This window comes from Diadema antillarum, unplaced genomic scaffold, assembly GCF_040938485.1.
Source record: "Diadema antillarum isolate AM-2024a unplaced genomic scaffold, OU_Dant_1.0 seq00000785_RagTag, whole genome shotgun sequence".
Taxonomy (NCBI): Eukaryota; Metazoa; Echinodermata; class Echinoidea; order Diadematoida; family Diadematidae; genus Diadema; species Diadema antillarum.
Genome location: NW_027271673.1, coordinates 267,313 through 283,816, shown reverse-complemented (window position 1 = coordinate 283,816; position 16,504 = coordinate 267,313). Strand labels below are relative to the sequence as shown.

The window sequence follows — 16,504 nt, the reverse complement described above, 5'->3', positions numbered from 1 at the left end:
ATTTTGCTTTGCTTCGTGATGGACCTACTACTTTGGAATGCTATGCTCTTAACCCTTTTTTGGATCAAACTCTTCATTTGTTTTGTTTTGTTTTGTAGCTATAGAGCAATGCGGTGCGATGATACACTCACGACGACAGAGGGCGTTATACCGGAGAAACGCACGATCGCCTTGCGAAAAATTCCAGAATTTGGACAGGCTTGGTGAATGCCGGGACGGATATAGCAACAATATTATTGATTCGTGCAAATTGCATTCAAAGTATAAAAATGCAGCGAGTATGCACAGGCGGATGGAGAAGCTACACAGGTCTTAACGATTAAATCATGATCAGAGACTCCAACCCAAAGCACCTTCTGATCTGGAGATTCTCCCGCCTGAAACCCCTAGCAAACGGGAGACTCCAACTTGATGTGTGCGAAGCGCGAAGTTCCAGGGTTCTAGATGCTCTCCTGTGCTATATCTAAGGCTTATTTTTTCAACATACGATAGAAATAAGTAAGAAATCCCTTCCAACGGGAGACAAAGAGCCAGGGCGGGAGAAATTAAATCTCAAACGGGAGAACGGGAGATTTTGCAAAAATGGGTTTTCGGCGGGAGATCTCCCGTCGAAAACGGGAGAGTTGGAGTCTCTGCATGATGCCAATTGTTCAGTAATACACAGGGGAATCTCGTTATAACGAGATCGGATACAACGAGAATCTCCTTATAACGAGATAAATCGTCCGGTCCCAAATAAATTTGCGTGTTAGCCTATGGAGATTCAGAGTTCCGGTTATTGCGAGATAGTTTTCGGGCCTAAAAAAAAAAACAAAAAAAAAAAACAACAACAACAACAAAAACATTTTAACGATCCATGGGAGGCTAAAACATTTTTTTTTTTTTAGTGGAAATTGTTTTTTATCAGCCTACGATGGCGTCCGCCTTGCTCCGTCTGGATAGCTGCTAGCCTCTGATTTAACCGCTTTGCACTCTTTTACAATTTCATTTTCTCTGATACAGTACAGCCATTTCTTCTCCACAAGCCCTCGCTCTCTCCCTCGCTCTCCCTCCCTCTCTCCCTCTCTCCCCCTCTCGCTCCTCGTACTCTAAAACACAATATTTTCGCGTCATGAAATTTTCGCAAATTGGAGCCAATGATTTGTTTTTTTCACGGCATGAAATAATGTTTTTACGAAATGCCTCTGGCATTCAATGCATACGTGTATCTATGAATGTTATTTATAACTGTTATGCATATCTTTAATGTTTGTTATTTGGAGGGCGCCTTGAGCCAACTTTGCACTATAAAATTAGAAAAATGAATAAATAGATACATGAACGTGGTTTTTTTTTTTAAGTTTCTATCAATACTTTACAAATTTGGTAAAGCATAATATTGTTTCATTTTCTTTATATCAGTTGCAGTTCTCTCTATGAGAAGGTCACAATGCCATGTATATTGCAATGTCTTCTTGTAAGGGTAACCCTGTCTGCCGGGGACGTGAAAAGAAACCACATCCCAAGCATTACTTTCCAAAACATGTTTTTCCTGAATGGGATCATTACATCACAGACTCTCTTAAATAAGCAAAATAATAAATGTAATCAAAATATGATAATAATGATAATAATAATAATAATGATAATAATAACAAAAATAATAATGATAATAATAATAATAGTTATAGTATCTGCCGGGGACGTGAAAAGAGACCACGTCCCTAGCATTACTTTGCCAAACATGTTTTCCCTGAATGGGATCATTACATCACAGACTCTCTTAAATAAGCAAAATGATAAATGTAATTAAAATATAGTATAATGTAATGTAATATAATATAATATAATATAATATAATATAATATAATATAATATGAAAATAATAATAAAAACAATAATAGTAATAATCATCATTGTTATCATTATTATCGTTATTATTATAATCATTATAACACACTAACAATAATAGTAATGACAATAATGATAATCATTATAATGAATGAACTGTCCTCATCGTTATCCAAACATTGATTATGACTCTGACATCATTAGAGAGTTCAAAGGAAAACTTTGGACTTCATCGTTAGTAACATTTTATTTATGAAGACTTTACATTGACCACAAAATAAAAGAAGAAATGAAATCAAATTGTAATGTATATCATACGCTAAAAAAACCAGGGAAAAACAAGCCACAATGGAAACAGAGTAGATACTGACCCAGTCACAACAGATTTTTGAACGTTGAACGATCTGATTTAAATTATTCCGAGCTTCAAAATGTTTTTACAATATTGTGTGCCATCCATGAAAAAAGACGAAAACATACACTCTGTTCTGTATAGACTCTTTTTTTACTATTATGCATGTGTATTCTAATTTTTAGCTCGACTTGTTCCCGCCGAGGCAGCTGCGTCGATTGGTAGATGGGCAGGCGTTGCCGTGATAATAAAGCCGTTTCCGTAGCACGCAGCGCGTGGTGTAGTTTCATCGTGCAGTGCAATAGGAAACAATGCCGACTGGCATCTATGGGCAATATTTCATCAATATCCGCCTCAGCTAGATTTTTGAGTCAGGATAATAATGATATATTAAACAGTTTCTCGACGTTAGTGCAGATGAGCATTTAAGAGACATGGGAAACAGTTTACTGAGATAACGAGTTTTGGTTGGATGAATTCGTACACAGTGACAGTCATTTTTATTCACCTGAATATTGCACGGTCGTGCACATATCCATACATTTTTACATGTGGAATTAATGGTATAAACGCCACTTATTTTTATTTCTAGTATTATTTCTTTTTTATCACAAATAGTGCAAGTCTTGTAATGTACCATACTTTAAAGATATTCAAATGTAACACGAATGTATGGTGATAACCAAATAGCTATCTGCTTCACTGAGACCAAAGGTCTTGATAAAAACAAAACTGCACTTCTGCTTATAATATATTTGCCCTACAATACAATCAAGTAGAGTGCGTTCTAGATCACGCACTATTTACATAATATAAGTGCCAGGTCAGTATACACAGATAATATATACAATACAGACACATTCCTCGATAACAGGTACCGCACATACAAAAATATAATAGTATAGCTTACAAAAATATACAACCCAGTATTTTCAGTTTATGTCACAAAATATCCAATGTCTCATTAACTTTCCTTGACATTTCTTCCCCAATAGGTTCACCTTTCCCTTTTCCGGAGTTCTTCAAACATTTCTGGAATGTAAATAATATGAGTCCTCCTTCCACAATCAATTTTACTACTGAAGATGGTTTACCCCTGGTATGAAAGTTTTATGTGCGCGAGAAATAGACGTGGAGTTGTGCTATATACAATACTATATACGCGTGATGACTTATACGTGAGAGATATTTTGAGGACAATTGAACATGAAATACTATCCATTGAACGGGATATATGAATATATAACCTTCTCATGACTGTGATGGCAGATTAAGTCATGTTTATGAAGGGAGTACGTATCAATATGGCCATGTATGTAAATCACATCTTGTGATCGTATACACCCAGTTGTCATAACTCGCCCCCTTTTTTTAGTTTGATTCTGTGAAGAGACTGAATATGTATTTTGGGAAGAGTGTGAATAATCTCATTTAAAGCTAACTGTGATAAGACCAGCATGTGGATATCATGCAACACGTATAATACACCGTCACCTGTACAGAAAACGCCATATACGACTATATTTGCCCGTGTACTGCACTTGGCGGGAAAATGGTCATTCATTTGCAAAGCATCATGGGAAATGAAAGTGTTTTTCTCCTTTATTTGAACAAATAGAAGAAAACGAAATTCACCGACAGTAATAGAATTTAAAGATGACTACATGAGCATAAAAATATCAAACATGACAGACATATTATTTCAATTCATATTCACTAAAGATAATTTCAGCGCTATAAAGTCGGTTTATCCCATCATATCCGAAAGTATATACAGCAATTATAATTTGCAGCTTATAGTGAAGGCTAGAGCAACATTCTAAGTAGCTTATTTGCGTTTATGTTGAGGACTGCTGTCTTAGGGTTGGAACTAAGATTACCTCGTGTGGTGAAATTTAGCGTTTGAAGAAGAAATTCTTGAAATTTCATGCATTTCATCATTTCACACCATATCCTTACAATTACAATCCTGTCCAAAACATTTGTAGGTAGCGGCATACCTTGAATTACATTATGAATCCGGAAATGACGACACAAAGGGCATGATTTACGAGTTTGCCCAAAATGTTCTAGCGCCTACGATAACATCAGATGTGATCTCCCTCTTTACTCATCTATCTCCATGAAACAATAGATTTTATATTATATAAAAGAGTAAAATAATAACAAAACGTCAAATATCATTTTTAAAGAAAAACGTGACAGTAAATAATCGAGAAACAGACAATAATCACAGGTGGATTAAAAAAAAAAGGTTTCATCACGTCACTAACTACACGACAACTAATAAATTAGGTACAATGCAAGAAAGCAAAACAGCATAAAACAAATTAAAATACGCGAAGTATAATACCAATCCCTCGTGCTACGAATTGCACATTCGATGCCATATCGCTGCGGTCTTTACGACATTATGCATCATAATCTATAAGAGTGCAGCTATTACATTAAAGTTGTCATGAAATCAGAGATCGCAGATCTTGAACACGGATGGTGCTTTACGCGCGATTTAATGCTTACGTCATATTTCGTGAGCGATACGGATCTAATCCGCCGAGAGGTCTTCTATCTTTACCTTTATTAAATAGTTCAGTCCATTTTAATACGTGTGGATTCCTCAAAATGTGCATCGTAAACTAACCTCATGTCGCTTGCATGGACTTAATCAAGCGTCGCCTTTCGTTGCCAAATTAAAATAGAATTAACAAAAGTTGCGCGTACATTCACGGAGTATAACACCTTGGAAAGTTACATTTGCAGCACATTTTCAAAACAAATATAGCACTACAATCTTCGAATTACACTAAAGGTTTAACAGCAACAAAGACGTAAAATCTAATTTGATTACAATGAAAACCCGCTAGAAAATGACGAAGTCATATTCATGAGTAAGTCGAGATATTGCAAAATCTAGGGTATATCTTGAATGAATGTGTATTATATGCAGTTTCAGTCTGCTTTAGAAGATGGATGTATTTCAAGAAAAGAGAAAACTGTCATAAATTCATTTTGACTAAATACATTGATACTATCTAGTTATAGACACAGAACAAGGGCCAATACTGACAGTGAATTCCGGTCTGTTTTTATGTTTATATACTTGCTTGTTTACCAAGATACATATTTACAACTTTATTTCAAACAATATCTAACATTTTCAGTTCGAGCACAGCCTAGTAGCAAGCAAGGCGATTAAAAAACCCCGAATAATGATAACAAAAATATTAAGTGGAATATCGTCATTTTCTTGTTTTTTGACCGTTGATTTTGAAGAGCGCCATCACCGTGGGTGATCCTGATGGACTGTTTCTTGTCGGCAAAAAGTGCAATGACCTCTCCTTCGCGAATATGTCCACTTGACATCAGTTGACCTCAAATAACGTTGGGTTTATTTCCTTTTGTTTATGCCTGGGTGAATGAGAAAGAGGAAAGAAACACGGGGCTTGAATACCTGATACTGTTTGAAACAGCGCCCTCAAGTGCCCTGAGCTCTGTAGTCATTCAGGAAGCCGGGGCATCAGCAAAATATTTCATGTTTACGTTTCTTTTGCAGTGTCGCTTTAATGGTGATTTATGATGGTGTTTAAATACAATGATTACAGATGATTTTGGGTGCGTTTATCAACTCTTTTTCTCGGCAGAAGCAGGTTTTCCAAACAGCTTTCAAGGAATTTTTACGAGTTGATAAACGCAAAGCTGTTTTGAAAGCCCTTTCGGAAAACCTTTTCGAAAGCCGCAAATTTGTGCTTTCCGAAACAGGTTTCCTAAACAGATTTTCAGAAACCTGTTTGTAAAAGCCTTTTGAAGCGAGATAAACGCAAATCTGTTTTGAAACGGCTTTCTACTGCAGTTACGAATCATGCACGCCTTTGTATGACCTCTTCTCCACGGGTCGAATTGCGCAATGCAGCTGTGCAGTGACAGGCAGTTATCGTGTTCGCGAAGAGTTGATAAACGCAACTATTTTGGAAGCCGTTTCTAAAGGGCTTTGGAAAGGGCTTTTGAAAGCCGTTTAAACAGGGGAAAGATGATAAACGCAGCCTTTGACTCACGACTACGTTTTGCGGCTGGAAACACGCTTTTCTGTATAGATTACTGTACTTCTTTTATAAATAGGGTATAAATGCATATACGAGAATGGAAAAGGGGCAATGAAAATAGAAGCTAAAGTCAAACCGGTCTTAACGACCACCTGTATGTAATGGCCACCTGCTGTAAACGGACAATTAAAAATCATTCACCCAAGAGAAAAGCCATATGAACGACCCTGTCTATAGCGGCCACCTGTCTACAACTGCCAATTTTTTCGTCTCCCTTTCCTGGTCGCTATAGACATGCAGGTTTGACTGTAGGCCGACATAAAAAAGACACAAGTAAAATATATAATTAGAGAGAAAGAGAAAGAGAGAAGGAGGAGGAGAAGAAGAAGGAAGAATACCAGTATCGGTAAGCAATAAACAAAATCTTTCGCTATAAATGACAAGCCCACAGTGACACATCTTGCCGGAGTTAGTGTGTGCATGCATGGTGTAGTGAGGATAGGCTACAAAAACGAGGTGCGTACAGTGGCGGATCCAGGGAGGACCGCACCGGGCGCACGCTCCCCCCTCTTTATGTTTTAGTTGAAACAAAAGAAATAAAAAGAAAAAAATGGGGAGGGGTGCGTGTGCCCCCCCCCCTTTAGTTTTGTAAACGCTCCCCCTCTTTACGGAATTCCTGGATCCGCCCCTGGCGTACTACTTGTGTATCATTATACGAGCCAGGATATAAGACAAGAGAAGTGCAATCTTTTAGGATATCAGACACACCGAAGTAATAAAGCAAACAGACAGACACACAGACAGACAGACAGACACACACACACACACACACACACACATGACGCGCGCTTATCAATATAAACACCATCACCACGCACATACATACTCATTTACACACTAATTACATGCGGTGCAGGTAAGTAGGCCTAGAGCAGTCTCACTTTGAAGGTAAAGTAGGCTGTAATTGAAAAGCTAATTAATTGTAGGCTGCTAATTAATTATGAATGTTGATTTTACTTATGAGGTAAAACGTGATGAATTGAAACGGAAACTACGATTGAGACAAATGAACATCTGTTCATGTGTGAGATTAGTGCTTTATTGTACGTTGCATGATTGAAAAAAGGCAAAAAAAAAAGAAGAAACTAGAGTAATAGAATAATGATGAAATCAGAGTTAGCCTTGCAATGAAATGCATACACTTTAATTAGAGTAACGGGAGGAAAGAGAATAAATCTACAGTTTAGTTCAAATTGTGTAGATGGTATATGGATATGATCGTTTTCGGCAGGTGCATTATTACAATGGTGGGAGGGGGAGGTGGGGAGGGGTAGAATAACTGCGGAAAGATGGGGTACATTTTACCAGTTTCTCTATCCTTCGTTTCAATGCATATAATTGTATGTAATTTGCAGCTGTATTATGATGCAGTTTATATATGATTTCAACGCTGTTGTATTGTATGCTAATTGCAAAATGAAACTGGCGCATTAGCAACCTAGTGTTAAATCCCATACGGACACCACAACAAAGTATTGCTTCCGAGAGTATAAAGAACCGAGATCAGAGAGACTTACCATTTTGCCTTATCTCGAGTTTGTGGTTGTTGTTGTTTTTTTCTTAGTGTTTAGTGAATCCCTGGTTATCCATAGCGTATTGATCCCCCACCATCGGGGCCTGTTGGCATGTTAAAAAAAGAACGAACATTTTTTGAAGATGATTTTTCCCCAAAATAAGAGATTCAAGTTTGAAATGAAAGGATTTCAGAAATCCTTGAATAATATTTTTTAATTTACAATAATAATTTCTTGACGTGATAGGCCTATTTTATAAGTATTTTTTGCTCTTTTTAATTTTGATTTCTCCCAAAATAAGAGATTCAAATCTTATCATCGCCTGAAATAATCAAATTCGAAATGATCAGATTTCAGAAATCCTTGAATATTTTGCGAATTAATATAGTAATCATAATTTCTTGACATGATAATTATTTAAATAATTATTTTGTAGGTATATTTTGCGACAGGATCAAACTTGAGTATAATGGGTAGAACATTGTGTCTCCAAAAACTGATTGTTAAACAGCATAGAACAGGTGGAAATGTCATAACCTTATTAAGTAAATTAGACGAAATTGAGGTTACTGAAAAGGAACACACTAACATCACACTAAGTGCCTATAATTAATGAGTGATGTGACTTACATTCCCTATATAATAATCATCCTGTCATCGTATTTGTGCAGATCCCTAAGTTTGTCACTGATCTCGGAATATACAAGCTCTATAATCATAAGTGTTGTACGAAAATAGAATAGAAACATAAATTGAATGATCTTGAAAATTGAAATAATTTCATATCAGCGAAAGACTCTTTATTTGCATGAAACTTTTCCTAAAAATCTGTCTCTGTTTATGATTGATTTCAAAGTCACAGATGCAAAATGTTATCATGTAATTTGCTGACATTAAGCAGATATTGTGTTTGGCAGGAAAAGGGTAACTATACGCCTATTATTAAATTCTTGTTAATCCATATGATTTTTAGTGAAACACAATCTTGTGTCTCGAACAGTTTTGACTATCGTTAAAATCAGCTTCTACAAAATCAAAACAATATATCTCTTGGGGTATTTCATATTGCAGGGTTATACTAAGCGTGTCAGACATTTTGTGGCAATCGGAAGAATAAAAAAAAAACAGATGTTAAACGTATGCGCAGTAAGCTCGTTAGTAGTTCTATTAGGGTTTAACAAACGGGGGTCGGTGAAAGATTGATCATGTTCGTGCAAGCTATGAGAAATGATTACTGGTGATATACGGCAAGGCAGCAATTAGATGAGTGTCAAAACTATCTATTTTTTTTAATTGAAATTCGGCACATTTTTAACTTGGCTTAAATAAACGAAGACATTGATCGCAAAACGAGTACTAATACATCTTTGTTAAGTTGAGATAATTGTGACTAAAGCTGCCGCAGCCCAGAATCAAAGAAAATGATAAGTATGGGATATCTAATCAGCACTTCAGTAATATTTTTGTTATGTAACAAGTGATGCAACAAACGATTGACTTATAATAAATGCATTTTTAAAAATGGCGCTTTGCCCATTTTGCGATCAGAATCTTCAAATATAGCAAAAATGAGAACACAAAACAAAAGCAAACAACAAGTGGTATTAAAGGGATGGTATAGCTTCCTTAAGACGGGAATTCAGGTTTTAACATTTTGTGAGATATTTAGAAACGAAGTATGTAAAAATTAAAGAGCACACACAATTCTCAGAGAAACTTTCATTCCTCATCAAAGTTTATAAAAAAAAGCGGTTTGGAATGGGTGAGACATCCAAAAACAAAGTAACACAAAGCGATCCTATTAAACGGTGGGTCCAACCTTTTATTATGAATACTCCATTTTGGATATCTCAGCCATTTCAAAACCAATTTCTATCAAATAAACGTTGAATCCCTCTTTGAATTACGTGTCCATTCATATTTCATACGAGGTTTTTCATGTTCTCGTCAAAAAAAAAAATGTTAGAAACCTGAAGTTAGGCCTCATTCAAAACAATACGATCCCTTAAGCAAATTTCAAATGTAGTGTAAGAGAACAAAACACAAACAAACAGAAAGGTCTAAAAGAGTTTTTCTTTTCATCAAACTCAAGTTTGCTCACCTCAGCATCGGAGTTTGGGAAACAGGCGATGATGCAGCCGACGAGTGATGCCATCATGGCTAGGGTACCACAGAGAAGAATGGCCACCAGATTCACCAGCTGGATGGGGGAACGGGACCACAGTAAGGAGGAGGAGGAGGAGGAGGAGGAGGAGGAGAAGGAGGGGGAAGAGAAAGAGGAGGAAGAGGAGGAGGAAGAAGAAGAAGAAGAAGAGGAGGAGGAGGAAGACGAGGGGAGGAGGTTGAAGAAGAGGAAGATGGGGAGGAGGAGGAGGAGGAGGAGGAGGAGGAGGAGGATGTAGAGGATGAGGAGGGGATGAGAAGGAAGTGGAGGAGGATGAGGAGGAGGAGGAGGAAGTGGAGGAGGAGAAAGAAAAGGAGGGGAGGAGGCCGATGAGGAGGAAGAGGAGGAGGGAGATGAGGAGGAGGAGGAGGAGGAAGAGCAGGAGGAAGAAGAGAAGGAAGAGGAGGTCGAGGAGGAGGAGGAGGAAGAAGAAGGAGAAGAGGAGGAAGATGAGGAGGAGGACAGAGGTGAGAACAAAATTAATACACACGAAGACATATATAGAAAAAATCCGGATATCTTATATAGGTTTCATAAATCATACTATTCGATAATAATGATGATAACTTAAAATGAAAGTAATAATAATAACAATGATAATAGTAATAATGCTAATCATAATTATCATAATGATAATATCAGTATCATGCGGCTATTTTCATCATATTTACTGCTAGTTTATTTCGGCACCGTCATATTCCGGTATGAATAAAACTATCTGTTAACGACACTGGCATGGGGAAAAACAAAAACAAAAGCAAAAACGAAAATATCCCTCTTTATACCATATTGTCGTCCTTGAGGTCATCGAGGTTAACGCTCCGGAAGAAGTCAATGTGAGCCCACAGGGTGATTCCCACGATGGCCCCGGAGATGAGGAGACTGATGAGGTTGGTGAAGATGGCCGAGCACATGTCCTGTAGTCATGGAAACAGGGAAGATCATTATAGAAGGGCGTGGTCTTCTACAAGAGCAGCTGGTGTATCGATTTCCAACTACTAGTATACAGTAGTGCTTATTAGGACATTTTGTGCAGAGGGGGAGGAAACTCTTCAACAAACACAATATAGGAATTTGCTTCGGAGACTAGTCTCGTTTCCAGACCATCTGTCACAGCATTCTGAGCACCGATTCTGTCGGCACTTATTTGCTTCATACGACGAAAGAAGAAGAGCTGCGTGGTCCTGAAAAGGCGCTCCGTCACGGGGTGCCATTTCGTCGCTAAGGAGGGCGCACTTTTGTTAAGGACTAAAGTTGGCAAAAAAAAAAAAGAAAAGAAAGAAGAAGAAGATGGCTATCAGACTATATGGGGACAAGAAATAAAAGAAAATAATGACTCTTGATGATACATACCCACATAGATTCCGTAGCAAATCTTGACGAAGGGAATCCGAGCGTGACATTCCTTAGTGCGAAGCAGATGAGCTGTAAGGAAGAGAAAGGGGGAATGGGGGGAGATAGACGAAGGGAAAGGAGAGAGAAATAGATTAATGCTTATGTGAGAGATGCGTACAGCAGTGTAAGACACGGCGTGTAATGCTACACTCCTTTAACTGGATGAGATTATGGTTGAATTATTATCTTATTATCTAATAGAGACCTGTGTAATACAATGTAAATGACGAGAATACCCCTTTTGAGTTACACATGACCTGTGCTTGATGTCTCTGAAACGTATATATATCTGTCGCGAAAACTCAAATTAACGAATGAGTTGGGGGTTCTTTGTCCGATTTACAGATGGAGAAAAATACCGATTACCATTTTAATCCTTTGTTCAAAGTTGACCTCAATTTAGAAAAGAAATCCACTTGCATGGCTAGACTCGGGTGCTAATCGGGAATTTCGGATATTTCCGTTTCAGATAAGCACGTGATAAGACAGAATAAATTGCATTTTCGTCATTTTGTTCTGTTTTGCTTTGCTTTGCTTTCAATGGAAGCAAAATTGTGAGGTGATGACATCGTCAACTTTCTCATTATTTGAAGAGCTTGCTTCCAAAAGGCGCTAAATCCATCATTTTCCAATGGATTTGTACAATCGTTATCATTCTGTTCCTAGAAGTGCTTGGCGAAATGCGAGAAACTACACAATTTCATATAACTTCATTAATTTTTATCCTTTTTTATTCAAATTTTCACTATTGCGCTTATAAAGTCTCACTCTTTCTTTTCACGTATTTTTCAAGTGGTCCGGAATTCCCTTTCAAAGGAAACCAAAACCCATATATAAATATTTATCGAGTGAAAGCAGCAATATCAGTGAAAGTTATGCAGTTTCAAAGTTTCGGCGCCGTCAACGCTGTCAGGAAAAGAAGACCACCAGTAGGCCCTACTACAATTCACGACGTCATTATCGGCATCGATATAACAAAATTATCTAGAGAATTCCACAAAATTTATTTTTCGTCATTCCATCGATATGTTTCTGACATACCTTTATGTTCAGGGTAATATAATCTCCCCTACTTTCTGAAAGAGGGCAATAAAGTGCTTTTCAGTATCATAGCACTTAGATGAATAGGTTAAATCAGTGTAAAATATTCTTTTCATTTTCTATGTACATGAACTGTAGTACGTAGTGTCTTTATTTAGCGATGACGGCACGGAAACATGCATTTTGAATCTATTGTCCGACGTTCCCCGTGGCAAGCTTTGAATGGTGTGTTCTAGTGATATTGTTGTTTTATGCTCAATCCACAATCATGTTTGGGTCTTGGGTTTCCTTAAAAGACAGTATTGTGTGGCTTGAAAGGAGAAATATTCTCACCAGGATCCCGCCCCAGAGTGTTACCGCCCTCTGCGTCGCGAGTCCTCGCGTCTCAGTCTCAACCCCGTTGACGTAGTACAGGCCGATGAGGGCGAGAATCAATCCCATGGTGCCCAGGAACATGCCCATCTGAAAGTACGTCCGCTGTTTCGTCTGTGCGTACATGGTGGCTGGTTAGTGGTTATTATCTGCAGGTGATAGAGGAAACAAAACAAAATGTTCAAGGTTATCAGTTGAGTGCATCCACGAAAAGACAATAATTGAATTTGCACAAAGTTTTTCAGCGACAGGACATACACAATGTGGAAACCACGAACACAATCACTACAATTGGTCTTTTGATCATTGCCGTGTATATTGGTTGAAAAAGGCAGTAAAAAAGTTGTCTCCTCCTTGACTAGCTTCTATTCTGTTACCCTACTATGTGCAAAGTTACGACGATAGAGACTCAACGCCAGATCGTCTTATATAAATTTAGCATAAACTACTAGTAAGTAGGACCTACACAGATCTGCATGTCTTGTAAAGTGAGGGGTTCAGCACGGAGTCACTATTGGTGAACTGGGTGACAGCCCGTTTACCCCCGCGTCGTGCGCGTTTCTTGCAAGGGGCAGGCTCTGTGTTCATAAAGTTAGTGAACTTGAGATCAGCGACACGAACGCTAATAAGACGACGCTAGGGTACCACGGATGATACACGTAATATGCAAAATATTGTGTTCTGTGTTCTGGTCATGCGCAAAACATTTACTGTTTCCATTTTCCAACCCGAGAGGACGCGTGCATCGTCTAAGCGTTGGCGTCGCAGATCTAATGCTCGCTGTGTAATTTTGCAAAGCGTCGCGACCATTGAACTACCTGTAATAAATACTAACACAGTTCAATGGTCGCGACGCGACGTTTAGGGCAGCGGCAGAAATGACGAGTTGTAATTGAACCAGTGATTGAGGGCGCACTCGTTATGAGGTCAGCTTTTAACTCCCGTTGTAACGAAGTCCACTGGACCGGCAGTTTTCTTTCGTGATATCGAAATTACGTTATTACCTAACAATGTTAATAAACGACAGAAATACACAGAGCGGATAATGTTGCAGCCTGAATTTTTACTTTGTTGTAACCGAAATTTCGTGGGACAGTGTTCGTTATGACAGGAGTGCACTGTATCAAACAAAGACGTTTTGCGTAGCTTCTTTCATTTGAAAGTACGTCACTGTTATATTTCATGATGAATCAATCTACAATTCACGTCCTGTAAGTTATCCATCCACCAATTTCTAATGAAAACACGATAACACACAAACGTAAGCACAGTTATTGTTTCTCCACATAAAAGTGTAGAGCTTGATAGGGACAGTCTGTGGATACTGTAGCATCTTTTCCAGCCGCCAGTAAATAACCACACAAACCAAACTCTGCGAGGTTTGTCTCGGTTTGACAGTGAACCGGAAACCGAACGCTCACCATTTCCGACATGTGGCTGGTGCAGCCTTTGTTCGTTGACCTCATTGATAGTCTTTGCCAGAATAATGTGTCCCGTTGGACAGCACGTCGTACATATAATGGAAATCAAAATATCTCTTTACAGGACTCGTGAGATCACGATTTTCATGCACGTTTCAAGGGGTCACATCATTGTGACGTGAAAAAACATCGCAAAGAGAATGGGAACATAACATCTACGCATTTCTCCTTAAAAGCCAGCTTTGCACATTTCCTATTATACTGAAATAGTTTATAAAAGGTTTTCTTTAAAACACTCGAGAGAGTTGATATTAAATTCATCTGTATATCTCACCAAGGAGTGTAGTTTATACAATTTGTAGGTAACTGAAGTCACCGTTTGTGGAAAGACTTTAGATTAGGCCTACACTTTGTCCTATACGACTAAAGGATTCGTGGGGGGGGGGTAGGCCCTATCGCAAAAAAAAAAGGAGAAAGAGAATAAAATGTGCATTTATTCCATAGCTATGCCTCTCACCGTCTTTAAAGCAATCAAGAACACATCAGCAGAATCATATTACATGCATACAACTCGTCCTTGCCTGAAATTGAGTGAAACGGAGTCACGAAGTTGTTTGAAGTTTGGTTTTTGTGGTTATTTACTGGCTGCTGGAAAAGACGTTACGAAATCCACGAACTGTCCTCATCCAGTTCTACACTTTTACGTGGAGAAACGACAACTGTGTGTTTACGTCTGTGCGTTATCGTGTTTTCATTGGAAATTGGTCGATGGATAACTTACAGGACGTGGATTAGATTGATTGATCATACTGAGAAATAACAGTGACGTCCTTCCAAGTGAAAGAAGCTACGCAAAACGTCTCTGTTTAATACGATTCGTTCGACTACAATATTGTCTGGTTGTGCAATATTCTGATGATTCGTACTTATGCCGCCCATGACGGAAAGTAAATGTGACGTTCTTATACATTTTTTTTTCTATAAGGACAAGAATAGGGTTCGGTGTGTGTGTCCTTGTTCACTCCAATTTTGTAAGGTAACATTTCAACGTGACACACAAGAAGACATGAAACGGACCGGTGTTCACGACAACAAAGGGTGCACCTTGCGCAGCAGAACGGGAGCAAGCAAAACATGTCTAACCGGAAGTTGACAAGAAGTACTCCGGAAGTGAACAAGGCGAGTTCAAAATTCGTTCTCACTATTAAACCAAAACAGCGTGGTATATAGGTATGACACAAAATTGCCTGTAGTATCACCTTTTCTCAGACAAAAGCTTTGAGAAACCAATCGTATATTCGTGGTTTCCTTGATACCTAGCCACCTGACTTACAAATAACCAAGACTTAGAAACCATCCACCTATCATTAGGCTTATATATCTTTCAGAAGTTACATCCTTGTCAACCCGCCGAGTACACTGCTTTCTTGCTTTTTTTAAAAAGACATGTACAGGAATGTATATCTGAGGAGTTTGTTTGCAAAAACCGATAAGTCCATTTTTGAAGATTTTGAGTTACGGTCTCTGTCATAAAGTACAAAATAATACCTTTTAAATGATATATTGGTCACGACATATAACGGTACATTTTTAAAGTTATGGTCATAAGAAGCAAAAATTTTCTTATTATTCTCTTTATTTTTCTTGACCTTTAATCGCAAATATCTCCATTTCGCAAATATGGACTTATCGGTTTTTGCAAACAAACTCTTCATCTACTCAAAGTGAACAGTTATGGTCTTGAAATACATTGCTCCCAAACAATACGACACTGACAACACCCACACGACATCCTTTCAATTTTCAAAAAAAAAAAAAGATCCTGCGCTTTTGTTTTCGTTTGTATTTTTTAACGTTTTTCATACAGCTGTGGGCCTAGGCTACTTGTTAAGATCAAATACAAATTAATTAACGATCAACACAGACACTTTAAAGATTAAATTAAATTCGGCAAAAACAACTGATCTTTGAAGATATGCATTCGCAGATACCCTTGGAGATAACATACCACAGAAATGTCCATTATTGCATTCGCTCGGCAGGCCTTTGTAGTTGTGATCGCCATGCTTTGAAAAATGAGTTATTAATACCAGCGTCTGTCTCTTTATGTGAATTTGCTCATTATTGGGCGCGTACAATGTATGAATGTGCGCGTTTGAGTGTGTATGTGTGTGTTTGTGTGTGCGCACACGCGTGGAACATGCATGTTTGTTTAAATAATTAAATGATCGTGTTGATGTCACAAGTAAGTGATTTTCTTCGTTTTAATTAGATCACCATTCTTCACGTATTGTATATCGAAAGCTCTATTTTGT

The 16,504-nt window shown here is 38.0% G+C and overlaps 1 protein-coding gene across 2 annotated transcripts in view; it reads right to left on the bottom strand.

Annotated features, from left to right (window-relative positions):
- Positions 1–2,069: 2,069 nt before the first annotated feature.
- LOC139739169 (uncharacterized) overlaps positions 2,070–16,504 on the bottom strand; it is a 41,871-nt gene continuing 27,436 nt past the window's right edge. The window contains exons 2-7 of one of the 2 annotated variants that reach the window (XM_071649783.1): positions 12,730–12,917; positions 11,314–11,385; positions 10,746–10,877; positions 9,898–9,996; positions 7,800–7,899; positions 2,070–5,590 (exon numbers count right to left, since the gene is read on the bottom strand). In XM_071649783.1, the coding sequence (XP_071505884.1) occupies positions 7,843–7,899; positions 9,898–9,996; positions 10,746–10,877; positions 11,314–11,385; positions 12,730–12,894 (525 nt within the window). In that variant the 5' untranslated portion in view covers positions 12,895–12,917 and the 3' untranslated portion in view covers positions 2,070–5,590; positions 7,800–7,842. The remainder of the gene's footprint in view (positions 5,591–7,799; positions 7,900–9,897; positions 9,997–10,745; positions 10,878–11,313; positions 11,386–12,729; positions 12,918–16,504) is intronic. The other variant, XM_071649784.1, reaches the window with a different exon arrangement.